This window comes from Pygocentrus nattereri, chromosome 14 (assembly GCF_015220715.1).
Source record: "Pygocentrus nattereri isolate fPygNat1 chromosome 14, fPygNat1.pri, whole genome shotgun sequence".
Taxonomy (NCBI): domain Eukaryota; kingdom Metazoa; phylum Chordata; class Actinopteri; order Characiformes; family Serrasalmidae; genus Pygocentrus; species Pygocentrus nattereri.
The window spans coordinates 5,925,492-5,952,500 of record NC_051224.1 but is presented as its reverse complement, the minus strand read 5'-3'; the positions used below and the strand labels follow the sequence as shown (position 1 = coordinate 5,952,500).

General features: G+C 40.6%; 1 protein-coding gene across 1 annotated transcript in view; it reads left to right on the top strand.

Annotated features, from left to right (window-relative positions):
* Positions 1 to 25,060, top strand: part of smurf2 (SMAD specific E3 ubiquitin protein ligase 2) — a 61,314-nt gene extending 36,254 nt beyond the window's left edge. Inside the window, exons 5-20 of the mRNA XM_017705665.2 lie at positions 1 to 5; positions 1,750 to 1,834; positions 1,960 to 2,043; positions 4,001 to 4,203; positions 7,136 to 7,220; positions 8,046 to 8,204; positions 8,708 to 8,752; positions 14,454 to 14,652; positions 17,915 to 18,018; positions 18,470 to 18,584; positions 19,401 to 19,579; positions 20,053 to 20,190; positions 20,309 to 20,429; positions 20,725 to 20,926; positions 21,842 to 21,917; positions 22,086 to 25,060. The exon at positions 1 to 5 is cut by the window's left edge and continues 61 nt beyond it. Coding sequence (XP_017561154.1) covers positions 1 to 5; positions 1,750 to 1,834; positions 1,960 to 2,043; positions 4,001 to 4,203; positions 7,136 to 7,220; positions 8,046 to 8,204; positions 8,708 to 8,752; positions 14,454 to 14,652; positions 17,915 to 18,018; positions 18,470 to 18,584; positions 19,401 to 19,579; positions 20,053 to 20,190; positions 20,309 to 20,429; positions 20,725 to 20,926; positions 21,842 to 21,917; positions 22,086 to 22,185 — 1,900 coding nt within the window. The 3' untranslated portion in view covers positions 22,186 to 25,060. The remainder of the gene's footprint in view (positions 6 to 1,749; positions 1,835 to 1,959; positions 2,044 to 4,000; positions 4,204 to 7,135; positions 7,221 to 8,045; positions 8,205 to 8,707; positions 8,753 to 14,453; positions 14,653 to 17,914; positions 18,019 to 18,469; positions 18,585 to 19,400; positions 19,580 to 20,052; positions 20,191 to 20,308; positions 20,430 to 20,724; positions 20,927 to 21,841; positions 21,918 to 22,085) is intronic.
* Positions 25,061 to 27,009: the final 1,949 nt, after the last annotated feature.

Genomic DNA, 27,009 nt, shown 5'->3' with positions numbered 1-27,009 from the left:
AGTAGGTGAGTTTGGTTGATGTCCTTGTTTCTCTCCAGACGTCTGCCATGACTACTGGGTATGGTACAGTCTCACAGTTTGCAGTCTAAGCGTAGAGAATCTCATGGTTGTCTCATGTTTGATATCACAGGACTCTTAACTCCTAGTTCCACCTGAATGTGTTGACATGGCTAAATGATTGGCTAGAAGAAAATGACTGTAGTATTTGAACTGCCCTGCCTCCTTCCCCGCTTCAGAAGAGCTGATTTCCCCCAACATTCCTCTCTTCCCACTCAAACTGCAGCATCTGCCTTTCATCCTATGAGTCAGCCCAGCCCTGGGGACTGCCGGAACCGTTCTGTAATGACTATTAAACCCACGTGTTTATACTAAGCACGATAAGGCAAACACTCATTCATGCATTGCCATGTATTTGGCTGTCATTATTTTGTATTTTACAGTATGTAACTCATTTTTCAGGAGTGATGGTACTTAAAACCTTAGTCAGAAACATGTCCATGTTAATATGAACTTGAGATGAACTGAAATGAGGTGCATAGCGGTAGCAACTTGATCCATTTGAAGTGAGAAGGCGGCCTGCACCCTATAAACTGTTCTTGTGACCCGGAGTGCAGACATGAGCTTGACGCCCGGCTTTATGAGCAAACCTTTAGTCACAGTCTCCTCTGTAGCAACTTGTGCTTCAGATGCTCACTATGATGTCATTGTTAGAGGTGCTCTCCAATTACAGAAACAGAGCTCTTCTCGAAAGTAGACAATGCTGAAAAACGTTAGCCATGCATCTGGCCTCTGAGTTATCATGGGCGTATCTCAGAGCTCACAGATGCTTTACACCTAATACTGGTGCTAATGGTCGCCGCAGGGCATCTGTTATATGCCCCTGTAAAAGCCTGCACTGAGAGCAGAACAGGCCACCCAAAACGTTCATATGTCTTATAACTCATAAAACTGAAATGTGCCAGAGATCGCTAAGCTGTTTAAACATCATTCATATTTAACTCCATAAACTGCAGGAGTCCATAAGTTCCCATCTCTTGCAAATTTCAGAGGCCACCTGTAATTTATTTCATTTTCAACGAAAACAACCATTAAGGTACTTATTTTTCAGGACGTATTTCTGGGGAGATTAAATATTCTAAATAGGGTTCAAATTATTAAAAAAAATAGAGAAATGGTGCAACTATGTAAGACCTGGTAGACCACCATAACGTTCACCATTAGATAAACAATGAAATCAAATTAAATAAAAGCTTTCACCTGGACTGAGCACCCGTCATCAACATCGTTGATTGTGTTTAGGATTCCGTAGGTCATGAGAAGTAGAAAATGCAAGATTGAACTTTGCAGATGTGGAAAAACATCCCTGCAAATTTCTTTGAAAAACTGAAAGCAAATCTAACTAAAAGGAATGGAACCTGAAATAAAGGAAAAGGGTGTAGACACTACAAAGTTAAAATTGTGCTATTTTATTTCATTGTTGATGATTCTGTGTGTGATTCTGTACAAAATATGTTTTCTGCTTTTGTTTCTAATGTTGAAAAATGAACATTTTGCCTGGAAATTAAATAAACAAAGGGTCTCTGCCTTTTTTTATATTGTACATTCTAGTTTCATAGTGATTACAACATTCGAAGCATTAAGATCATTTTCTTAGTAATCCACCTGCTGTTTAAGAGGTTAAAACGTCTAGAGGACTGTTAAAAATACTATATCTAATGTTTTCCTGTTTGGGTTTGTGTGTGTGTGCAGTGAGTCTGCAATCCAGAGACCGAATCGGAACTGGTGGGCCAGTGGTAGACTGCAGTCGTCTGTTTGACAACGACCTGCCTGATGGGTGAGTTACTGTGGCAGAATAGCTGTACAGGCATGCCATGAGTAAATGTTTTCAGTGCAGGTTGATTCATTGATTCTGCCATGCTGTTAAGAACTTGCCTGCGTAACTGTGTTTGTGTTGTGCAGCTGGGAAGAAAGAAGAACCGCATCTGGCCGCATTCAGTACCTTAACCATATCACACGCAGCACGCAGTGGGAGAGGCCCACCAGGTGAGTGAAAACTGATCTGAGCTCAGTTTCTGTTTTGTGTGAATAGAAACACTGGCCTCAACCTTTTTTTTCTTGCAGTGGATATCTGCTTCATAAGACAGCACTGCCCACTGTAAAATTAAATTATAAACTCTGTTTTGAGCTCTTGGATTTGAAATGCTCTTAGAAATAGTATTATGAAAGTGTTAAGGCTTTATAACAGAAAGTGTCTTGTGCTTTTTTTAGTTTTGTTCCACTGGACCAAACCCAAACAGAAAATGATCCATTGATGTATTGTAGCTCCAGCTTGCTTAGTGTTGACACAGACGCTACCAAAAGATGTGAACAAGTCATTCAAGAAAAAAGTCACAACCAGCTGGACAGGTGTACACATTATAAGTGTTTTAAACTGGGGTAATTTCCACTGGACTACTGTGTTTTTTTTGTTTGTTTGTTTGTTGTTTTTTTGAATGGCATAAAAGCTGCACATTAATACAAATGTACTAGGTGTGTTCAGTCATATGTGTTTATATTAGGCATTTTATTGTACATTTGTACATTTATAAGCTCCTCATCTTAAAACCCAAATACTGTTATCACTAATTCTGAGTTCAAATAAACATTAGAAATTCGTCTTTTACAGATCTCAATGAAGGTCTTTGTCCATTTAGTCTTGTTTTGTCTGTTTTTCATTCATATTTCAAACGAACCGCATCATAGCTGGTTTAGAAGCAGACTGAGATCGGCCTCCTCAGGCGATTTTGACCTGTGACACAAATATGACACAAAAGGAATAAAAATCTCAGAATTTTCAGCTTTGTTAGATTGCATTCCTTACATGTCAAATAAATGCAGCAGCATTCAGAAATCACATTAGTACTGGAAAGTTTAGATAAGCAGCTGTAATAGGCACTTTTTTTTAATGTGCCTTAGAAGGTTAAGACAAGTAACTGAGTAATAATCGTAGAGTTCAAGGTTTTAGTTTTGCATTCTTTCTCAGAGAGATATTTTCTAGTGAAATCTCCTGCTGAGTCACAGTAATTCCAAAATATTATGTTGTCAGAGAGATCACTTCGGTGATCATGGAGTGTGTGAGTGTTAACCAAGGAGGCAGACAGGGCTGTAATAACCAGCTCTGACTCCTCTTCACCTTCCACCACAGGCAGACATCTTCAGACAGTAGTGCACACATACACACACTCACTGTTTCTGTGGTTCAGTGCCCTGCAGCCCATCCAGGGTCAGTGAAGTGCTAGACAAATGTAAAAAAATGTAAATGAAGTTCCCCTATTTTGTCCCTGTTGTTTTTCTCTGAATACAGATTAGGCCAGGTTTTTGGCCTGAATAATAGTCCAAGATGCTAATTTAAAGAGGAAAATACAGATAATCCAGTACTAGTGGAGGTTCTAGATTAAAGCAGAGGAAGGCAGATTTACTTCAGATTGGCATGTGCCAGTTTTCTATGTGCACTTGTGTTAAAATGTTTTTTTTTTTTTTTTTTGCATGGTCAAATGGTTCTTCTCTCTGATGGAAAAAATGCATATGGTTATTTATAGAACCCTTTTAAAAATAAACCAAAAAGGGTTTTATGTTGTTGTAAGTTGTTATGAGTCCCTAAGCTTTTTCAGTAATATGTAGAACCCTTTTTGCTAAAAGTGTATGAACAGCACCTTTTCCTTGTTTTGATCCTTTGTATACACCACATATCTCATCTGGTGTTCCCCATACTATGTTTAAGTCTTTGAATATTGCCTAAAGTTGTTTTATTTTTACATTTTGTCATAATATGCTTTTTTTTTGCATTTTATTTGAATTTCCTTATGTTTCTTTAAAGTGATTAAAATTGATTTTTTAGTTTTACCATTTTAACCTCTTTCCTTTTTTCATATTCCATTCAAACTTGCACCAGATACAAAACTGAAATAATTTGGGCCATTCAGAGCTTTGACTTATCGGTGTCTCTCTCCCTCTCCATCAGGCCGGCATCTGAATACTCTAGTCCAGGTCGGCCGCTCAGCTGTCTGGTGGATGAAAACACTCCCATCATGACTCCTAATGGTGCGGCAGGAGTGGAGGCAGGTGATCTGCGGGTTCAGGAGCGTCGGGTTCGTTCACAGAGACACAGAAATTACATGAGCCGAACTCATCTTCACACCCCACCAGACCTGCCCGAGGGCTATGGTTAGTTCACAGCACACACGTGTACAATGTTACAGTCCACCTAGTGAGGGCAACACTGCTGTTTCACCTCCTCTGTGCCTGTAGCCTCTCACTCATGCTCATGTTATGCCTTGTCTAAAGGGAAACTTGAGTTATACTATAGTTTATAGTATTCCGCACTATAGGTTTTGTTGGTTTGATACCTGCTGACCTATCCATCGATCCATTGTTCTCCCATAAGCACCAACCTTAATAGTCTCATGAAGGCGTCTTCTGATATGTTATATTATGATATTACTGTCATCATCTTTGTGTTTTGCCTACTTAAGATTTGACATCCGTCAGTGAGAAGTAGATTTACAATGACAGCAGCTGGAAATAACTTTTTCATCAACTGAACTTCTTAAAAAGATGTATTCGACACAGAGAATTACAATCCTTGAGTCATAGCAACAACACACATGTTGACATCAGAGCATGCTTTTCTGCTTCGTCAGTGCTGTACTGCCTGCATAACAGACACTGATATAGTTCTTACAGCACAGGCTGCAGCAGATGAGCAATAAAATCATAGCTAAGCAGTGCCTTTGATTTTGGTACATGGATTGAGGAATGTACTACAGTGACATGATTGAAACTGATAAACCAATCATAAAGAAGCAAATAAGGTTTTTCTTATTAATTTGATTGAGATACACAAACATTAAGTGCCAAGTAGGACTTTTTGGCTCATATGGTGGCAAATGTGAGAATAACATAGTATTTGAATACCTGCAAAATTCCTGATCAATGTGTTATTTGATACACTTGCAGTGAAAACAACCAAACCAAAAAAGACATTTACAAAAAAGACATAACATTAACACCACTATCTTATACATAAAGGTGACATGGATAACTATTTACACAGCAGCGGATTATGGCCAGTAAATGTAATATAACAAGTTGTTTATCAGCATCATTAGATCAATGCAATGATGTATTTTACATCCCAGACACACATAAACAAACCCTTCTGTGGCTTCTGATATAACTCAGGGGAAAATGGTTAGTTCTTTGCACACTCTGACAGCATTCATACCTTCAGCCTGCCAGAGGAATGTACTTACATGGCACACACACAAGCATGCAGCGCAGGGAGCTCAGAGCTGCTTGGCTTGTTGAAGGGAGCTGTGTTGCTGAGGGAATTGGGGTGATGCTGTAGCTCTTTGGAGAGAACAATATGTCTGAAATCTCTCTCTCTCTGACATGTTGTCATCACCAGCTCAGGGTTGGACAAGACCAGTCCAGGAGGAGTGCATGTGTGTGTGCGTGCATCTCTGGGGGGGGCTTAATAGGACTATTCGTGTGTTCGAGAACACTTGAGTCAGTGCATCCTGTGGATGCATCCATAGAGATAGAACAGGGTGGAGATTATGCACACACAACGTGTGTGTGTGTGTGTGTGTGTGTGTGTCCATGGAGAGAGTGAAGGGTGGAGGTTAAGTGCACGTAATGTGGAGTGTGTGTGTTTGTGTTTGTGTGTATGTGTGTGTGATACAGGGCGTTGTGTGTCGAAAGGAAAGCCAGAGGGATCTCGGCCCCATGAAAATCTCTGTCAACAATGATAAATGAGTTCTCTTTGTAATACGCACACAAACTCTCTGACGACCTGTTTCTTCCATAATCCCTGCGCACGTGCGCACACACACACACACACACACACACACATTCTGCACATTTATATTTAAAATATTTAAGTTTTCTGCTGCATGTGCTCAACTACTCCCAAGATTTAATAATCTTTAACCCATTTCATGAGCGTATCATCTCTGTCACACAAAAACATTTTCTCCATTTGTGTTGTTTTTAACTGTTTTACAGAATTGGAAAGCTTCAGCTGCCTTTTGCATTGTGTTAAAATTTCACAATGAGTAGAAATGGTTTAAAATTACACTAAAATATTGTGTTAAAATAAAAATATTGAAAAATATTGTTAAAATATCTTCCATTATAAGTTAGGAATGTTTTTCCTTCTCCTGTAAAGTTACCATGTCGTAGATACAAATTGTATAGGTTTTGTTAGGACAGTAACAGTGTGTTGACATAAGTGTTAACGGGTGGGCATGTTTGTTTTATTGTGCAGATGTGATACGTTTGCTTTACTATCCAAACATCCTAGTTTTGTTCATTTAACTTGCCTTGTCAAAATAAACCATCTCGTAATTTTTTAAGGTACCGCAACATACATTGGGATCCAAAAAGTCAGAGACCACATTTGAATTAGGAAAATAAACAGAATTTTCTAGAACCTTGAAAATGTACACCGAAGAAAAGTACACTGAAGAAATATTCGATATCCTGCTGTGTGTCATGGTCACTGTTCAAATTTGTGTCTTATCCCATCTACCACAGCACATGTTAAGATGACTGTCAGGTGGATTTGATCTACTCATATGAGGCTTGTTTAATCAGCTTTCAGCTGTTGAGATTGCACACTGCTGTTAAAGCAAAAGAGAGGGATTTAACTTTTCATTCATTGTTATGCTAAGGTGAAACATGCTGTTATTGGTTAATATTATTTTTCCTACCCACTGGTGCAAAGAAAACGTTTAGAGTCAGGCAAAAGTTGTTACATGTTGGTGAAAGGTTAGAAGAGAACAAGGATTTTGTGTTTTCAGTATGATGAAATGATGATTGTCCTTAATATGGCTAGACCCATGAACAGCTGCAGAAGCAGCTGATATTGTTTCATATTAATGGACATACCTAAGCAGAAATTCAAATGAGAATATTCCACACGAAACAACAGCAAATTTATGCTGTGTAAACTGCAGTTATGTCAATGGTTCAGATTCACATCCTTCGTAACGTACTAGAAATAGTTACATACTTATACAGTTTAGGTTCTATCTCAGTCATGCCTTTGTCACCAGAGATTAACCCCGCTCTCTTCCCTCTGATTGATCCACAGAGCAGCGTACCACGCAGCAGGGTCAGGTGTACTTCCTGCATACCCAGACAGGTGTCAGCACTTGGCATGACCCCAGAGTACCCAGGTAAACCCCATCCACCCACCCACAGCACAGTGCATAGACTCTAGTGTCATAGGAGTCCTACAGACCATAAGCAACTCAGCTACCTCACAAAAAGAGTAGTACTGGAGACAGTAATATATTTCTCAGGATCAGCAATGAAGGTGTGGTTTGGTCTAGAACTAACCTAAACAGGAGTTCAGTAAATAAAATTTTAAATAAAGTGTAGGCTTAGACTTGTTTTGTAGCTGTAGTAAAGTTCAGAAGTATGAGCATTTCAGAGCTGTAGCAGATATTTGGGATGGATATTTTAGGTTAAAGCAGCAGTTTCTGTAAAGTTTTGAAAATTTGCTCGATCTGCTCAAAGCACCAAGAAACTGTGGTCAGCTGTTTTTTTGTTGTGGTTGATGCACCATGGCTAAATTTAGGTTATTCAAGTACTATTTTTGTAGTTTTGTCACATCAGTCCTCGTGGGTATAGGTCTGCCTCTAGAGGACAGCAGGGCCAGAGTCAGGAGCTTGCTTTTTCCATTATATCCTCCACAGTACACCTAATAAGTTCATTACTCTCTACTGTGAGAATCTTCACCCTGTTGTCATAGGACAAAGACAGCAATCTACTCTAGTGAATTATGCTGAGGGAAACAGGAAATGTTTGCAAGGTTTCTCCAGACCTTATGGATTTTTTTTACTTTGATTTCATATCGGCCTGTTTTCTTAGTTTTATTTCATTATTTTCCTTTCTTTTTGGTTTGCTTGCTTTCCTTTCCTCCCTCCCTCCCTCTCTCTCTCTCTCTCTCTCTCTCTCTCTCTCTCTCTCTCTCTCTCTCTCTCTCTCTCTCTCTATAGGGATCTAAGTAATGTGAATTGTGAGGAATTGGGGCCCCTGCCTCCAGGCTGGGAGATCAGGAACACAGCTACGGGTCGAGTCTACTTCGTGGACCACAACAACCGAACTACACAGTTTACTGATCCGCGACTCTCTGCCAACCTGCACCTCGTCCTCAAGTAAGTTCTGCTCCAACCCTGTGCATGTCAGTTCCCCAAAAGAGCTGGGGGTTGAGATGCATCAAGCCCTTCAGCTTATAATAACAAACAATTGTTTTGATATCCATAAGACTGCGTTCATATTGCAAAGTTGAAGTAGCATAAATTCACTGCTAATGAAATTCTTTCTCTATTTTTTGCCTTAATTTTGCACAGATGTGAAGCTGTGTGAATGCGAACATCTGATCTTTTCCAATCTGATTTGAGCCACTTTCATGTGTAGATGTCCTCGATAAGATACACATCTAATACAGAACACTGAGCATATATCATTCAGCACTGGATAATTTGATAATACACGTGTGCTGCCAGGCTTTCCAGGGCAGAATTTCCAGTGTTCACACTAATGACAGATGTGGCTCATTTGTGAACACTGTAATGTGAACGTAGCCTTAAGCCCAGTCATATCAGAGTTATATTACATGTTTGCATATTCATTTGTCATTGTACACTTTCCCCATCAGTCCCAGTCCTAATGGCTCCCGTGGTGCTGGTGAAGCTCCAAACAGGTAAGATGTTAATCCGCTATCAGTGGTTGGTTCATATAGTGCTTTTATAATAGATTGGTTTGTTATGTCTACTATTAATTCAGTTGCAGTCGCCAGGCAAGAAAACAAAGTAAAAAAATAAGGGAGAAAGGAGGGGGAAAAAACTCTTTACAGCTGTGATGCACAGAAGTGGAATGAACTGGTGGTGGAGTTTCCATGATATGACATTATTCTCCCTCTCTCTAAAAGCCCCTCTGTCTGCTACGTGTGTGTGTGTGTGTGTGTGTTTCTGCCTGTGCACACTGTGGGTCAGAGGAATGCACTGATGAAGAGATCAGGTTTCGCTTTTCCTGTTCTGACAGATCAAAGAACATGTTCTACACTGCTTTTCCTTTCCATACATTTATTCCTTCCTAGTCCAGAGAAAACCATATAAAAACTTGAGACCCACTGTACATTAAAGTCATTTTGGTACCAAACAAACTGGCCAGCGTTCATGCAAGTGACTCATTCACTCCATAGTTCTTTAGTTCATAGTTCATAGTATTCATTGTCATTAGGATGGTTTCTGGGTTTCTGGGATAAACCCTTTTACTGGTGTAGAACCTTTCTATTATTTGTAGTTTCTTTAATTGTGAAACATTAATTGAGAGTTTGTTCCCCTTTGCTGCAGTAAGGACCTCTGTTCTCCTGGGAAAGCTTTACACCAGATGTTGGAATATTTCTGTAAAAATTGCTTTCGACCACAGCAGTATTGATTAGGTCAGGTACTGATGTTACATGTTTGTGACTCAGAACATCACTCCAGCATCCTAAAATTATTGAATAGAGCTCCATCACTCTAGGCAATGCAGTTCCAATGCAGTGCTCAAGTCCAGTACTAGGAGGCTTTTTACCCCTTTAGCTGCTGCTGGGCATTGGGCATGATTGCCTTAGGCTCATGTATGGCTGCCTTAAACCTTCTCATTCTATTAGCAGTGCTTTTCTGCAACGTTTATACAAGCTGTGTGCGCAGTTGAACACTTGTGTCAACAGTGGGTGCATCTGAAAGTAGCTGAATTCACTAATCTGAAGGAGTATATGATTATTTACTTCGGTGTGTATGATTTAGGGGGATATATTAGCAGAAATGTAATAAAATATAAAAGCAGAATACAGTATACAAAACCCTAGGTTCTGCTACACACTTGGAAAGGCAGGGATGAGGGAGGGATACTCATCGCTCGATGCTACTGAATATCACACGCTGCTGCTTTAACATTCAGCTGCATCATAAACTGAAATTCTGTGTTCAATGTATGAACATCAGCAACTTTTTAAATAAGCAATCTGTTGTTGCAACCCTCATGAGTTTTAGCTACCCTTATGAGTGTTTCTTATAAACCATGGTATCTTCCTAGAAGTGTTGTGGCCTCTGCAAGCCCCCATTATAGCAGCAGGACCCTCTTAAACTGAGTGCAGCTCGAAAATGTAATTCACAGAGGAATAGCCACATTGAGGACCGTTTAAGCAGATAGAATGAAATCAACTGCATTCAGACTCCATTTTGTGCTCTGAGGTTAAGTGTTGCCCCCAAGGAGTCAAGGGAGGAACGGACGTCAGCCCTTGGGGGGTGGGGGGTGGGTCACTTTCCATTGGAGCTTACTCTCCAGCCATTTTAAAAGGTTGGACATTCCAAGCAGCGGACATGCTCTGGTAAAGACATCAGAGGGACCTTACTCAGTGGACAAACGTCAACACATCTGTCTTCTATCATTTCAGAGGAGCTTGGAGAAGCTCAGGCTACCTCACTCTGCACCTCCCTTATGACCAAGCACAGAACCTCTTTCATCACTGTCCAGTTTTTTTTTTTTTTGCCTGATACAGTGTGTCCATCAAGAGAGCATGTGTGTAGGTTTTTTAAAGAATATTTCTTGTTGTGTAGGGTACTTAGTGCTGGTAGGTGCTGTTGCTTACGGTGTGGTTCTCCTCTGGAGCTGGTGCATACATGGTGACACACATATGTTAAATAGCTGTGAGCTGTGAGACTGCTCCTACAAACATTAGTGAAAGAATGGGTCATTCTCAGGAGCTCAGAGAATTCCAGGACACCTCCTGTGCAACAAGTCCAGTCATGGAATTTCCTCCCTACTAAATATTCCACAGTCAACTGTCAGTGGTATTATAACAAAGTGGAAGTGATTGGGAACGACAGCAACTCAGCCACGAAGTGGTAGGCCATGTAAAATGACAGAGCGGGATCAGCGGATGCTGAGGGGCATAGTGCGCAGAGGTCACCGACTTTCTGCAGAGTCAATCACTACAGACCTCCAAACTTCATGTGGCCTTCAGATCAGCTCAAGAACAGTGTAGAGAGCTTCATGGAATGGGTTTCCATGGCCGAGCAGCTGCATCCAAGCCTTACATCACCAAGCGCAATGCAAAGCGTGGAATGCAGTGGTGTAAAGCGCCGCCACTGGACTCTAGAGCAGTGGAGACGTGTTCTTTGGAGTGACGAATCACGCTTCTCCATCTGACAATCCAATGGAGGGGTCTGGGTTTGGCAGTTGCCAGGAGACGGCACTTGTCTGACTGCATTGTGCCAAGTGTAAAGTTTGGTGGAGGGAGGATTATGGTGTGGGGCTGTTTTTCAGGAGTTGGGTTTGGCCCCTTAGTTCCAGTGAAAGGAACTCTTAATGATTCAGCACCAAGAGTTTTTCAACAATTTCATGCTCCCAACTTTGTGGGAGCAGTTTGGGGACGGCCCTTCCTGCTCCAACATGACTGCACACCAGTGCATAAAGCAGGGTTCATAAAGACGTGGATGAGTGAGTTTGATGAGGAAGAACTTGACTGGCCTGCGCAGAGTCCTGAACTCAACCCGAACACTTTTGGGATGAATTAGACCAGAGACTGTGAGTCAGACCTTCTCGTCCAACATCAGTGTCTGCCCTCACAAATGCGCTTCTGGAAGAACGGTCAAAAATTCCCATAAACACACTCCCAACCCTTGTGGCCTTCCCAGAACAGTTCAAGCTGTTATAGCTGCAAAGGGTGGGCCGACATCATATTAAACCCTATGGATTAAGAATGGGATGTCGCTCAAGTTCATATGTGTGTGAAGGCAGACAACCGAATACTTTTGTAAATATACGTAGTGTAGATCCTTAATTTTTTAAACCAGTGTCTATATATCTGCATGATATGCACATGAAACGCAGACAGATTCTGCAGAGGAGGTAGAATTTGGCGTAACACATGTTGTCTAAACATGTTATGCTTAAAATTGAGTAATAGAAAGTGCATATGATGATTGATTGCTAATGGTCAGGTTTTAATTATTTTTGGCCCTTTTCATCAAGCCCTACCTTCCAGTCATGCAGCTGTGTGTCAGTGTCCAGAAGTAACTGCACATTGCCTGTTGCATTTTGAAGGTCTTTGTGGACTTGTCAAGGTGTCTGTGGATTGCCAGTGCAGGACTGTGATTCCTCTGTGGTGATCTACTGAGCCTGACCCTTCCTTTGGGTACAGCACACTACCATTGCTTCACCTCTCCATCTCCCTCTAGTTTTTGATTGCTTCACTTGCCCTTCTCCTACTACATGTCCTGTGTCATATTTCCTCTATATCAGATCATCCCTCCTTCCTTCCCCTCTAGCGCTGCCTTTCCTTTTGCACATGCTGCTTCTCCTTTTTCTCCTTCTTTTGCCCATTACTGTCTCTTTGCCTTGTCTCAAGCCTTGCTCCCTGAGACAAGTTATCTGTATTTTTAGTGTATATGTGTATGCATGTGTTCAGGATGTGGCAGCGAGGCTCTCTGCTCTGCTGGGCGAGGCTCTGCAGACACCACAGCAGCCGCTCAGGAATGCAGCCAGCCAAAGAGAGAGAGAGAGAGACCACACTGCATATCACTGCACGCACACTTACCCATAGCCCACTGAGGCAGAGACAGTCTGCATTTTTCTGCTGGATCACAAATCAAACTTCACATTCACCCTTAAAAAATTAACAGTCATAATCAAATATTAACTCTAAGATTTAATTTAAAGATATAGTTATCTAGAATATGTTTGCCCTTGTTTAATATTCCTGTATTTATTGAGCTGCGTTATATGGCAAAAATATAACATCACAGTACATTAAGACATTTTCACACTGCACAATTTGCATCACAATATTTAGTTTGTGGGGGTTTCTTTTGTTTTCTTTTGGTTTTTTTTTGTTTCAGAAATTTGATTAATTGTAACAAAAGTATTTTAAAATGCTATTAAAACTACGAGTACAATAATTTTTATTTATGGCCAGACTGGGGTTTGATTCCCTGTTTGCACAGGAACACCATGCCACACCAGTAAGAATCCATGGACATATGCAAGACTTGCAATACTTTATTTGCATACCATGCGTGGTTAAATTCACTCCAAAAAATCTGGCAAATGCATAAATGTAAATTGAAAATGCAGCTGCACTGAATTTAATGTACTCAGAGATCCGTGCAGTTCATTACAGTGTGCTTTTAAGTACTGATAATATCCAGTATGCATCATGAAAGCAATTCATGCCATCATTTTGCCCACACTTTGTTGTAATACCGTTTTATAGTGATCTATAATAACCTTGTTTATTGTCCTGTGATAGACTATAGTAATCTGTCTGAAATTACTCTTACTATGTTCTAGGAGTCCTGCAGAGCATTATATAGCATTATTGTTGTTATTTTCATCAAGTAGATATAGCTGCTAAAAACGTCAGCTAAGTAGATGCGGTGGTTAAGCAAGTAGGTAGAAAGGCAAAGGTCCTTTTATTTATGATTATTCTACTCACTTGTCAGTAAGAGCCCTTTTGACTGAAGCAGTGGTGCCAGCCTGTGAAAGCCCTTGAGTTTCTGCCCAGCTGAACCAGTGCCCTCAGCACTGGGTCATAGTCTGTTTAAAGATGCTCTTTGTGAAAGAGCTCTTTCTTCTATATTTGGAAAGTTGTGTTTTCTGGGATAAAGGTGGGTTGTGTCTGGGAGATGTCTATGGCATCGTGCCCTGCTGTTTTGGCATTAAAGCTATGTGCGAAATGGCATGTAACGGATGAGGGGATGTCGGCATGAGTGCAGGCAGAGGCTTATGGAAAGATTGTGTGCAAGAGTCTGTAGACTGAACCTGAGTGTCCACATGTCAGTGCTTGTTTTGAATTTCCAAAATCTCAAAAATTAATCTTAAGATTCATCAGTTATTGTTTAAAGCCTTTCCACACCAAATGCAGTGTGAATAAATGACACAAATGTGGGCGAACATAAAGAAAAGAATATCTTCAAGTCATGATGACTTGCTCCTGACAAAAAAAATGTGGATGCGTTCTGTTTGGAAAAACAAAAGAAACATAGTTTCACTGTCCAATTCAGGAACTGAAACTTTATAATGAGATTAATGATTTCACAACTTTCAGATGCCCCACTCCCGACAAAACAAAGGATTAACTGTACTGACTACACTGTCGCTAAGCCAACTCCAAAGACAACAATCAAATGTTGCATTTTCATCATTCATAAAATTTTGATGTGCAAGATCCTATCAGTTATGCATGTATTTGTAAAAGTTGATCAAATTCTCAATTAATGACAAGTCAGATTAAATGTACAAACGTTTTTGTACTGTAAATGTGCATATCTTGTAAATATCTTCACCAAAAAGCAATAACAGACTCTCTCTCTCTCTCTCTCTCTCTCTCTCTCTCTCTCTGTGTCTGTGTGCAGTCGTGCAAGTCAGCTGAAAGACCAGGCCCAGTCTGCCCTGTCTCCTGGTAACCTGCCTGAAGATGCAGAGTGTCTGACCGTGCCCAAGTACAAGAGAGACCTGGTGCAGAAGCTGAAGATCCTCCGGCAGGAGCTCTCACAGCAGCAGCCACAGGCTGGACACTGCCGCATCGAAGTCTCCCGCGAAGAGATCTTTGAGGTAACGTGGTGGATCCACTTGAATGAGTAGAAACTATACTCACATAACCTCAGTAGATTTTAGTTCAGTAACAGTTACACTGCGTAGACAAATGTAACTAGAGGAACTAACGCAACAAAGGAATACGCAAAACAAAAACAGTATAGCGAGACTTACGTTTGAAAATAAAACCTGCAAGTTTTATTTTGGCCTAAAAATTGTAATTACAATTGATTATTGCTGTTTATAACATTCCAAAAGTATGAATTTTGAATTGGCATCTCACATCACATAACTGGCATCACAAAGTGGGGTTGATGGACTTTAAAATAGATGAACACTGTATACTGTTTGAGTTGAGTATTGGGTACCAGTTTAATTCTAGTTCCTGACTGGTCAGTACCAAAATACCAATAAGCTCCTGGACAAACACTGCTGCTTTTGGTATTTATATAGTATTAATTCATTGTACATAGCTATTATATTCAAATGTATGGTGCTAGACTGGATTAGGTGGACAGGAAGCCAACTTGAGCATCATGTTAAAACTACAGATAGAATAGTTTGATAATCAAAATGTCTTTATCAGAAAATGTTTCTAATGTTAAAAGAATTACTAGGATATTTTGATAGCCTAAATCAGCTTATCGGGGGGAAGTAGAAATATTAAGATGAGTCTGTATCGAATTAAAATTTGGTAGCTAGCATAGCATAAATCGCTAACTGATGGGTAGCCCAAGTTTGACCTTGGTGTGAGCTGACCTGACTGCCAGGAGTGACTAAATTTGTGCTGCTTATGGTCACGATTTTCAGCTGTAGGGAGATAACAGTCTTTTCCCATCTTTTGTGAAATGTCTTGTCATGTCTTTGTTTATGGAGAATAGAATCAATTAGAGTGTTGATAAGTATTGGTATTGAGAAGCAGCATTGGTACTGATTGCAGTATAGTTCAAATCCTAATGATACACACCCCTGATGCTGTTTCAACCAGCCAGTCTTTCCAACCTAAATAAGTAAAATAGCATTTATTAAAATGAATATGGTAAAGCATGGTAAAACTTAAATGTACTTTATTTTTTATGACATCTGTTGTACTTTTTTTATAACTTATTTTATTTTGTTTTGTGCTGATTCACATTCATATAAATATAATACAAAATAGGTGGCAAATGAGCTTATTTAAAATCTGAGCTTTACAGATTTTCAAACATAAAACTCAACAGCAATCTCGGTTTACATACAAAAGCAGAATGATCAGAGTCAAAGTCCTCAGTTCACCTCGCTTACTCGGGTATAGCAATCCCATTTCATCCATTATTTTTCCCTCGCTCCTTTTGAAGACGTACGGACGTAAGTCACCATTTCCATGGAGCGAATAACAATTTCAACAAAAAGGTCCACAGTTGGGGGGGTTTCTTCTGAGCCAGCACTTGGTGATAGCTTTCTTTCAAGTGACCAGATATTTATTCAATAGGTAGCCATCACTCTTACTTAAGCCTTCATGGGTTACATCAAGATGCATAGAATTAAATGACACCTCCACATTAAAACCCAAGATCTCAGAAATAAATCTCCCCATATTAATCCAAAAGGATTACCACTGTGAACTGATATGAGGAGCTATGGACTTGCCTCATTTACTTTTGGAGGCTTAGTTGTAACGTGGGGTTAAGCCTCATAAATGTAGAGACTACTTCAGCCTGGCTAGCTGTCACTGTGAACTATGTACATGCTTAAAAATGGGGATGTATTACAGCCACTAAAAGGAGTAATAAAATTACATAGGAATACTGTAACTTATACAATTTATGCAAAAGTTTGGGTGCAGCGTTTCTGTTTATTTGCTGAATTTAACACATTGAAGGGGGAAATAATAAATTGTGGCCTGTGCAAGAGTAGTGGAACATTTTTTGGGTTTTTTCCCTGTGTTAATTCTGTAAATAATATAAATTGTGCACCAAATGTGCAGAAATCTTTAAGAGGGAGCATGCCATTTGACCAGGGACATTCAAACTTTTGCATACAACTGTACAAGAACTCAGTAACTGAAAATCACTTAGGACGAAAAAATGTACGGTCTGTAACAGGGATGCTCAATCCTGGTCCTGGAGACCCACCACCTTGTAGAGTTGAGAGCCAACAATCTCTACAGGGTGGTAGATCTCCAGGACCAGGATTGGTCTAAAAAGAGTCTTCAGGTTGAATCTGGAGAAACGTGCCCGATTGCTGTGAAAGTTCACAGATCACGTAGCTAAGGCAATGTGAAAAATTGTTACGTTTCACCCCATGTTAGTTACAGACGTAGACTAATACAACATAGCATGAAGCAGCAGGCGTTTCACTGACTGATGATGAAGGCAGAGTGGATGCTGGTTTGTTGCTCCCCTGGCAGAGCCTGCCTGTGAGCCATGTGCTCTCGCTGGAGTGCGACATCTGCCATACTGCCCCACACTGTCTTCTTTTTTCCTTTCTCTTGTGTGGAGAGCAGAGAGGAAGCCTATTTTGTGCCTCTGCTGTGCTGGCTTGTTTTGCTGACTCACTTATGTAGCTCTTTTTTCTTCACTCTCTCACTCTCTGCCTCCATCATCCCTCACTGCCTACCAGAAAAACACTTGAGCAAGGCAGTAAATAAAAGTCTAAAGGCTGTTTTAATTGTGTGTAAACATGTCTGGGAGCTCAGTTGGGTATTACTTCTTTCATCCACTAATGAGAAAGTCCTTAACACGTGTGTTTGGGTGGCTGAGCTTGTGTGAGAGCTATTAGAAGTATGTGTATGTGCCTTCTTTTTTTATTTACTATGAAGCCTGTCTCTAGCCATAGACCTGCTGTAGGGTGGTTTTGAGCTATATGTGTTTGTGTGCACACTTGTTTTTTTCCCCCACCGCTCCACAGCTTGAAGTGATTTTCACTGAGTGGGCTCGTCTGGGTTTGGGTGCTTAAGGGAGTGTGAGGCTGAACTCTTGGAGATGTTTCTGATGCTGCATTCCACCGTTCCTCTGTGTTCTCTCCAGAGCTCCAGAGGCATTCAGGCCTGCAACAGACATATTATATGGGCCCACAGAGAAAAAACATGTCATGCGTGCATGTTTTTGCATATATCACTTTTCAATTGTCTGCAGATACATGAAATTTAGAATGTGTGTTTTTAAATGGCTTTAACCTGTTATTCCAGTACCACATAGTACTGTCTTTATGGAATATATAGTATGTGTTACTTTTCTTTAATTAAAGCTGTCCTGCTGGTTACTAAGCAGAATGTATTTTCTGATCTCTCCCTCTTCAGGAGTCGTACCGGCAAGTGATGAAGATGAGGCCGAAAGACTTGTGGAAGAGACTGATGGTGAAGTTCAGAGGAGAGGAAGGACTGGATTATGGAGGAGTAGCCAGGTATGACCGTCACCTACATATTAATTAGGACATGAACAGAAAGACAGAAATGATCTCAGATCAGGGTCTGTATTCACAAAGTTTCTCAAGGGTAAGAGTGCTGATCTGGGATCTGTCCCTGTCAGTAAAGTCTTAGTGAATGTGAGAAGAATCTGACCCTGGAACAGTACTCGTACTCCAAGAAGCTTAGTGAATACAGGCCGAGTGCTTTTGTTCTTTGAGGGCTTATGCTGAGACGTTTTGTTAACTTGGAAGTTAAGTTTAGGCTGGAAACTAGACCCTTTACACACTCTAGTGGTGACAGATGGGTATTACACAAGTCAAACATGAACTAAAATTCCAAGCATCTCAAGAATGACCTTCTCCTGTATTTGTGGGACAGGACTACAAAGTCTGGTGACCAGTCTGGAAGATTCCTATGCTTAATGTGTTTGCTTGCATGTGTTTGCAGGGAGTGGTTATACCTCCTTTCACATGAGATGTTGAATCCATACTACGGCCTCTTCCAGTACTCACGGGATGATATCTACACTTTGCAGATCAACCCAGACTCTGCCGTCAACCCGGTACATCATTTTATTAAGCGAAAAGCCAGACAGAAACACTTCCGCTTGGCATATTATCAGCTTTGTGCATAACCTTTTTACAGTTATGTTGTGACCTGTAGGACCTAGACAATGCTTTTCATGACAAACAGATATATGCCAAAAAACACCTGTTAAGTAAAGAATAATTGCTCATTTAGACGATTTTCAGATTCACTGAATCAAGATTCTGTTATTGTCATCTATGGACCAACTCGGACCTCTACTGAAAAGCACTGCACAACATGCGATGCACACAGCCATTAGTCATTTGCAATATGATATTTTATCGTCATCATGACACACAAAATGTATTTCTGAGCATATCATGGATATCTGGATGTCTACTTAAAACACACTGACCAACTGCATCTTTCATTCCAAAGAGACTGCAATTAGTCCTGTTTAAATAGATTTAGTGCAGCACTGTATGTGAAATGTGGAATTGTAGTCTTAGTTTTTAATAGCATTTTCAAAACTTTGTAATATCAGGCATCATGACAGTTTCACATATCGTTTATATACATTTTTTTTTCCTTATCGCCCACCCCTAACAGCCATACATCACTGCATCAATGTCAAGGAAGTCTCCTTGACAAGGAGACCAAAGGCTAGTTCTGACTGATTTAACACTCAGTGCTGTACTCAGTCAGCACAAAGATTAACACAGACTTTTAAAAAAAACATTGTCTGAATAGCCCTTAACTGAGCTCCTCTGAAAAACAGATCATGCTTATATCAGTACTGCTAGTGCATTTAAATAACCAGTTATTGATTTTTGGACTGTTTTCATTTCAGGAACACTTGTCCTACTTCCACTTTGTGGGCCGCATAATGGGCATGGCTGTGTTCCACGGCCATTACATAGATGGCGGCTTTACTCTGCCCTTCTACAAGCAACTACTGGGCAAACCCATCACCCTGGACGACATGGAGTCTGTAGACCCTGACCTGCACAACAGTTTAGTGTGGATCCTGTGAGTGAACCTCAATTCCTGCTTAGACCAGATGACTACTTACCTCTCTCGTTGCAATGAAACAGTTTGTCAGATTTTTTTTTGTTTTTCGCAGACCACTTAGTTCTGATGTTTTCTCTTTATATTTCCTAACATTCAACATTTTTGTGACTGTTGCATTGATATCAGTTTTTATGTAGAATTAGTTCCAGATCCATGTTACATTCTTACATGCCTGTGATATTCCTCCTGGCAGACCAAGCACTCTGAGGTGTTTTAGTTGTTTGTTTTTTTTGCACCCTCCCCCAGAAGTTTTCTCTGCATACCTTTGAAAACTTCTTATGGGATTATGATGTATTATGAGATATTATGATGGGCTGATTATTAGTATGATGTATGTAGCATTACACACATATTCCTGTAGCATGCTTCTCCAGCACATCAAGTATATAAATATCCTCTAACAAAGAATTTTCCCTAATCTGTGTGCTCAGTGACAACGACATCACAGGGGTACTGGACCACACATTTTGTGTAGAACACAATGCATATGGGGAGATCATTCAGCATGAGCTCAAACCAAATGGTAAGAGCATCCCTGTAACCCAGGAGACCAAGAAGGAGTATGTCAGGTATGTTTAAAAGGCTCTTATACAGCTCTTGTGCTTGAACTGGGCTGACTTTATTCTTGATGCAGCACTTGTTCTCACCACAAGGTGATGCTAATATCATGGGTCTGGTCTTCTGCAGGCTTTATGTGAATTGGCGGTTCCTGAGAGGCATCGAGGCTCAGTTCCTGGCCCTCCAGAAGGGCTTCAATGAGGTCATACCGCAACACTTGCTCAAGGCCTTTGATGAGAAAGAGCTTGAGGTATTAGAATTTGAATGCTTAAAAATACCTCTTTTTTAAAAAGTGTTGAAAAGTTGAGCACTTTTTTGATTTTGGCTGGTACTTTTTTCCACAACTGCTGATTTTTGCTAACACACTGCAGTAATAATTGCTTGTGAATTTTACAGAATGTATTATCAAATATCTTGTGTTATGTGACTGTCAGTTCCTCCATTTCTGTACTTACTGGCACAGTGTCAGCCTTAAGGTTTCAGTTTTAGTATGTATTTCTACATGACCTCACTTTGCACCACACCCCATCCCTTCCCTCTGCCAGCTGATCGTGTGTGGCCTAGGAAAAATCGACATAAACGATTGGAAGTCCAACACACGATTGAAGCACTGCACACCAGACAGCAACATCGTGAAGTGGTTCTGGCGAGCTGTTGAGTCATTCGATGAGGAGCGGAGAGCCCGGCTGCTGCAGTTCGTCACCGGCTCCTCCAGAGTGCCGCTGCAGGGCTTTAAAGCTTTACAAGGTATTTCAACTCAGGCCATTTATACCAATGGCCGTAAGAGCAGATAGTAGTGGGTGGGATGGTAGATACACAGTTATCAGCACTAAGAGCATAGTAGTAAAAAAAAAGTCAGAGATCTTTTATTTATTTAATTTCCAGTCAAAGCAGCCATTAAGTACAATTTATTCATTTTTCAGTTATTCATATTCAGTTATTTCCAGTTACACTTATGAGAGATCCACTTACATAATTAAGCAGAAAGTCAAAAGAAAAAAAGGGAAAACGTTTCCAAAGCTGCACAAAAAAGCTTGGGCTCCCAACAACTGTGCTGGAATTGGAAGACCACCAAAGCTGTCGCCATCAGATAAACGGTACTTCAAGCTTACATCTTTTAAGAGAAAGGAGAAAATCAAGCTCCACTCTTGGTTCAGATCTGAAAAATCCACAGGTGTTTCTGTCCATCCTTCCACTGTGAGAGGACAACCCAGCACTATCAGTCTGAAAGGATGTGTAACTGTCCAGAAATAGACAGCAAAGAAGAAGATGTGCAAATTAAACATCATTTAATGTGTTTGGGATTATTTGGATTGAGAAGCAGAAAATGCAACCAACTTCTAAAACTGAACTTTTTGTGTAATGTTCTGTTAAATGTACATTTTTGATTTTTTTTCTGACACCAAAAAAATAAACAACTTAATGGCCATTTTGACTGAAAATTATATAAATGAAGGGTTGCCTCTGTGTTTTCCACAGTACTGTATATTATACTAGTCTGTCTCTTTTGGGGTGTAAAATTATTGCATCAATCTGAAGGTGATGATTCAACTACATTCATTTTAAAATGTTAGAAATTACACCACAGTCTGTTAAACTTTAAGACTTGTGATGATATACCTGTACATGTTTTCACGCAAACTTGATGTGTTTGGGGTCCAGGAGCTGCGGGTCCACGTCTCTTCACCATCCATCAGATTGACGCCAGCACAGATAACCTCCCCAAGGCCCACACATGGTAAGTGAAAACCCTTCAGCCTTTCAGCCCTCAGTTCAGCAGAATGTGTGACCTGTTTTGTACTTCCAATGCCGTTCATCAGGATTCAGGGATGAAGTTAAACAGAGTTAGGCACATCAGTCATGCTGGTATTAACTGTTAACTATTTTTTTTTGTGTGTTCCCGTAGCTTCAACCGCATTGACATTCCTCCATACGAGCACTATGACAAGCTCTACGACAAACTTCTAACAGCCATTGAGGAGACTTGTGGCTTTGCTGTGGAGTGATTAGCCTGCATTTAGTGGATGAGCCATTCTGTGGGAGGAGTTGACCTGTCACTCTACTCCAAGGGGGGTGGCCTATGGTTCAGCAGCACCGCCCCCGTCATCAGAAGCAGGGACAGGATTAGAAATAGGATGACGAGAGGGATGGAATATTTCGCAGCACTCTATGCCTAATTCAGCTACATGTTTTTATTTTCCTGCATCCCTGCATATTTTTTTGTTTTGTTTTCAAGAGAAAAATGAACTTCTTTTTCAGCTGCTAGTGACTCTTGACTTTTTACCATTTTTTGGAACATGTGTAAATGACTGCTCTTCCTCTTTTGTTTTTTAGCATTAAGAAAAAAGATATAGACAGTATTTCATGTAGCGTCTGTACCAACTGACTGAGGAGAAAGGAGGGACACTGGAGGGGTGCCAACAGAGCACACCTGCATAAGCTAACAGAGTAGCACTACTGCCCTTACTGAAGACAAGTGGAAGATGCCAGTGGCGACAAAGGACTACACACAATGGTGTTTGTTTGCCAGGTGGACTTGGAAGCCCTTGTAGCAGGTCCTTGTCTTCTGAAGTAGAACAGGGTGTGATACTCTTAATATCTTGTTGCATGGTGCACATTTGGGGCCTGACATGCTATTGCAAACTACAAAGGAGCTCTAATGAGGGCTCTCATTTAGGGCCCTTCTGTAAGTGCCCTGCTGGCCACTATTAAGCCGATAAACACCAGAATCCATTACAACTACCTGTGCTCCATTCCATAAAACCAGTCTCATCAGCAGTCTGATGTATAAGCTTCTTTGAAATGAATGAATGATCATTTGATGGATTGATTAATGAGGTAGTCTAGTGTTATTTTTATAGGACATGGAGGAAACATGAAGAAATGAACAACCAAATTATATAGAATTATAATTTATTACCCTTATTTACCCACTATAAACTCGTGTTATCCACAGCAAAAAAAATTGAAGTGGAACGTGTACACTGCTTTGCCATGGATGACTAACAATTCAAAGAAAGGTGATATGAATGTTTTAGGGAGCCCATCTCCTTTAGTGCCATTCATTTTTTTAAAACTTATGATTTGACATCAGAGCTGAACATCTTAACGGCTAAATGTATGTCTGTGCATTTATGATGCATTTCATTTTGTACCCTTCATTCATGGAATGTCTGTTTCTTATTGACCCCAGCAAGAATGATAAGGCTCCATTAAGGTGTAGTTCCAGTATTGAGTATTAACACTAATATTGCCTGCTATGACCCACAGGAAACAAAAGGCATAATTAATTTAACTTTTTTTTCTGTGTCTGATACTCTTAAGAGTAAGTGACCCTTACAACTGGGAAATTTCACCTCCGCAGTCTAACCCATCCATGCAGTGAAACACCAAGTTGAGTTAAAGTTTATTTATATTGCTCTTTTTACAGCAGGTGTTGTCACAAAGCAGCTTTGCAGAAAAATTCAGGTCTGAGCCTCCATGAGCATCGCCAGTGGTAACAGTGGCAAGGAAAACTCAAAAGGGGAACTCATCCTTCTCTGGTCGACACCGGATAGCAAACAGCATTAAACACTAGGGGGCAGAGACCACACTTGCCCTGGGCGGTGGGCAGCCCTATCCACAGTGCCCAGGGAGCAGTTGGGGGTGAGGTGCCTTCCTGAAGGGCATCTCAGTCACGTACTGTTGGCTCACGAACCCCCCCCATATCAGTGAGCATTTAATTTACGCTACAGGGTGACAAGTAGTGAAGTAATCAAAGTTTAAAGCTTCAAACAGAAACAAAAATAGATGACGCTGACAATTAGAACATGGCTGCAGCAGATTTGAGCCGTTTTGTCCTTCTGCTTCAAGGGGTCTGTAGCTGCAGTACCTTATTATGAATGACTGTGGACAAAAGTGTCTTAAATGACTAAATCTCGAACGTAAATGTCATCAGTTATACCCAAACGCCTTGAAAGCTTGTCCTCCTTACCTTTTGTATTACTTTAAATGTGTAGACTCAGACATAGTGCAACACCTTTTTTTATACTTTCCAGTTTCATTCTAAGACTCACAAGCAACATATTTGATTCTTAATCAATGGCTTGAATTTTTAGCTGTCTTCTCCAGTAAAAAAGTCTCCATCATATTTATTTTATTTTATAAGCTCATATTAGATGGTTGAATGTTTGAGATGATACTTGTCTATAGCAATCCTCTATGACCATGGACTGTTGTTAAAATTTGCATATGCTGAAAATGAATTACACTTCTCGTATTACTTTTTATTTTATTTTATAAACTGTGTGTGGAAAAAAAAGTGGAAAAAATAATCTCTGGATAAAGTGATTATCCTGAAGTTATCCTGAAAAGGTGCTTTGTACAGTAATAGAATATTGTCCTTATACAGTTGGCCATGTGGATCACAGAAATCTGTCATATATCTTTAAGTTAAATAGAAAGATATATAAGAAGACATTGGGGGAAAATACATTTTTGCACACATGCAGACTGTAATTGTTGTAAATAATAGGCAAAAAAATTCTATTTACCGAACTCTTTATGAACGGAACGAATTTTTTTTTTAATGTATTTCATTTACTCTCAAGTCCAGTGCACACATACAGACTCTCGTCATTGCTTTTCCTTCTCTTTACTCAGCATCACTCTTTTGTTGTACAGCTGCCTCCAGGACGTTGGACTGGATGTTGTTTTGGCATGTTAAAATTCGAGAGGCGCCTCTGGTTTATTTTAGCATGACTTACTAGCAGGACTATATCTCATAGTTGACCGGTGCAATTTGTTTAATGTAACACACTATCATTTTTTTGTAAGAGTATTTTATTTTTGTGTGTAATTAGTTCTGATTAAACTGGCCATTGGCACCAACGGCTGCTTTTATCTCTCTGTGTCTACATGTAGAGTTGTCTGATAGTGGCATATCTAGATCCTGAAAAAGACCCTCAGATAAGAAACGTCCAGTCACTTTAACTTCCCACTGCTAGACAATTCAGTGAGCTGACTGACAATCACACTTGATGAGTGGTCCAGTGTTATTCATTCTAAAGAAGCCACTGGTTTACCATTTACTGCTCAAACACTTTCAGGCAGTATAAGATGAAGACCACTGATTTTTCAGAATGAATAAATAGTTGCAGTGTAAAAGTCATTAGACGTGGTTTGATTTGAAATGCTCTATTCTAGAGAAAATAACCTTTGAAAGACACTACATGAAACGGTTATGAATTACGCTGCTTGACGCTTTTGTTTCACAGTATTTTTGCTGTGTTGTAAGTTAAAATAATCCCCAAAGAACACATTTTGGAGATTTACCACTATTTTCAAATCAACCTTGCGTACGCTCATTGAGCACTTTATTAGAAACACCGCTTCACCTGCTCATTTGATTATCTAATCAGCCAATCGTGTGGCAGCAGTGCACTGCATTAATGCATGGGCCACTAACTTTAATGTCCACATCAACTATCGGATAGAAGAAATCACACACTGGGATTTTCAAACTCAGCGGTGCAATAAAGGAAAAAACATCCAGTTAGTGGCATGCAGAGGCAACTTGATGAGAGAGGTCAACAGAATGGTCGGGGAGGTTTGAGCTACAAGAAAGGCTAAGGTAACTCACATAACCACTCTGTACAATCATGATGAGCAGAAAAGCATCTCGTAATGTACACGTCATACCTTGATGCTGATGGGTTACAACAGCAGAAGACCAAGAAAATATGCCAAGCAGAAATCCTGGATAAACGGTGAAGTTCGGTCCATGCTGCATTTCTCTCAGGCAACACTGAAGATTACAAAAGATCCAGATATGACCTGCGTAGATCTATCACAGCGGCCAAGAGACAAGACAGGCTGAAGCTGGAGGGCTACTACACCACCGCAGACTCCCGGCGCAAGTGGCAAGGACTGCAGCACATCACCAACTACCAACAGACAAGCAGGGTGGTCACAACCAGCCACACCACACTACCTCATGAGCCGAATGAGTTCTATGCTCGCTTCGAGGCCCTCAACCCTGGCCGACTGAGACATTATGGCCACACAGAATACATCACTCACTGTGACATCAGTGGATGTGCAGGACCTTGAAGAGAATAAACTCATGGAGAGCAGCTGGCCCAGACAACATCCCCAAAAAGACTCTCCAGCGTGTGATCAAAACTGCACAGTCCATCTCAGGAGCAGCCTTCCCCTCACTACAGGACACTTATCACGCCAGGGTCATCAGGAGGTGCCCACAACATCATCAGGGACAGTACACACCCCCAGCACAGACTCTTCACACTCCTACCTTCAGGCAGACGCTACAGGTTTGTCAAGTCCAGGACTACAAGACTGACGACGAGTTTCTATTCACAGGCCATCAAGCTGGTGAACACCTCACTCACTACCCCCTTCCCTCCCCCTCCCATTCTGAACTCTCGCCAACCTTGCACTCAATAACCACCTTACATACACTGCACTGCTGCTGTGTGAATATTACTGTTTACATCCGTTACTTGCAACATGCACTTTATGAACAGCTGCTCTACATACTTGCACATATGCACATCTAACTTTAACTTTGCACATAAAACTATATACACTGCTCAAAAAAATAAAGGGAACACTTAACACAAGCCCTGCGATGGACCGGCGACCTGTCCAGGGTGTATCCTGCCTTCCGCCCGAAGACTGCTGGGATAGGCTCCAGCACCCCCCCACGACCCTGACGGAGAAGCGGCTTAGAAAATGGATGGATAAACAACACAAATACTCCAAGTAAATCAAACTTCTGTGAAATCAAACTGTCCACTTAGGAAGCAACACTGATTGACAATCTATTTCAC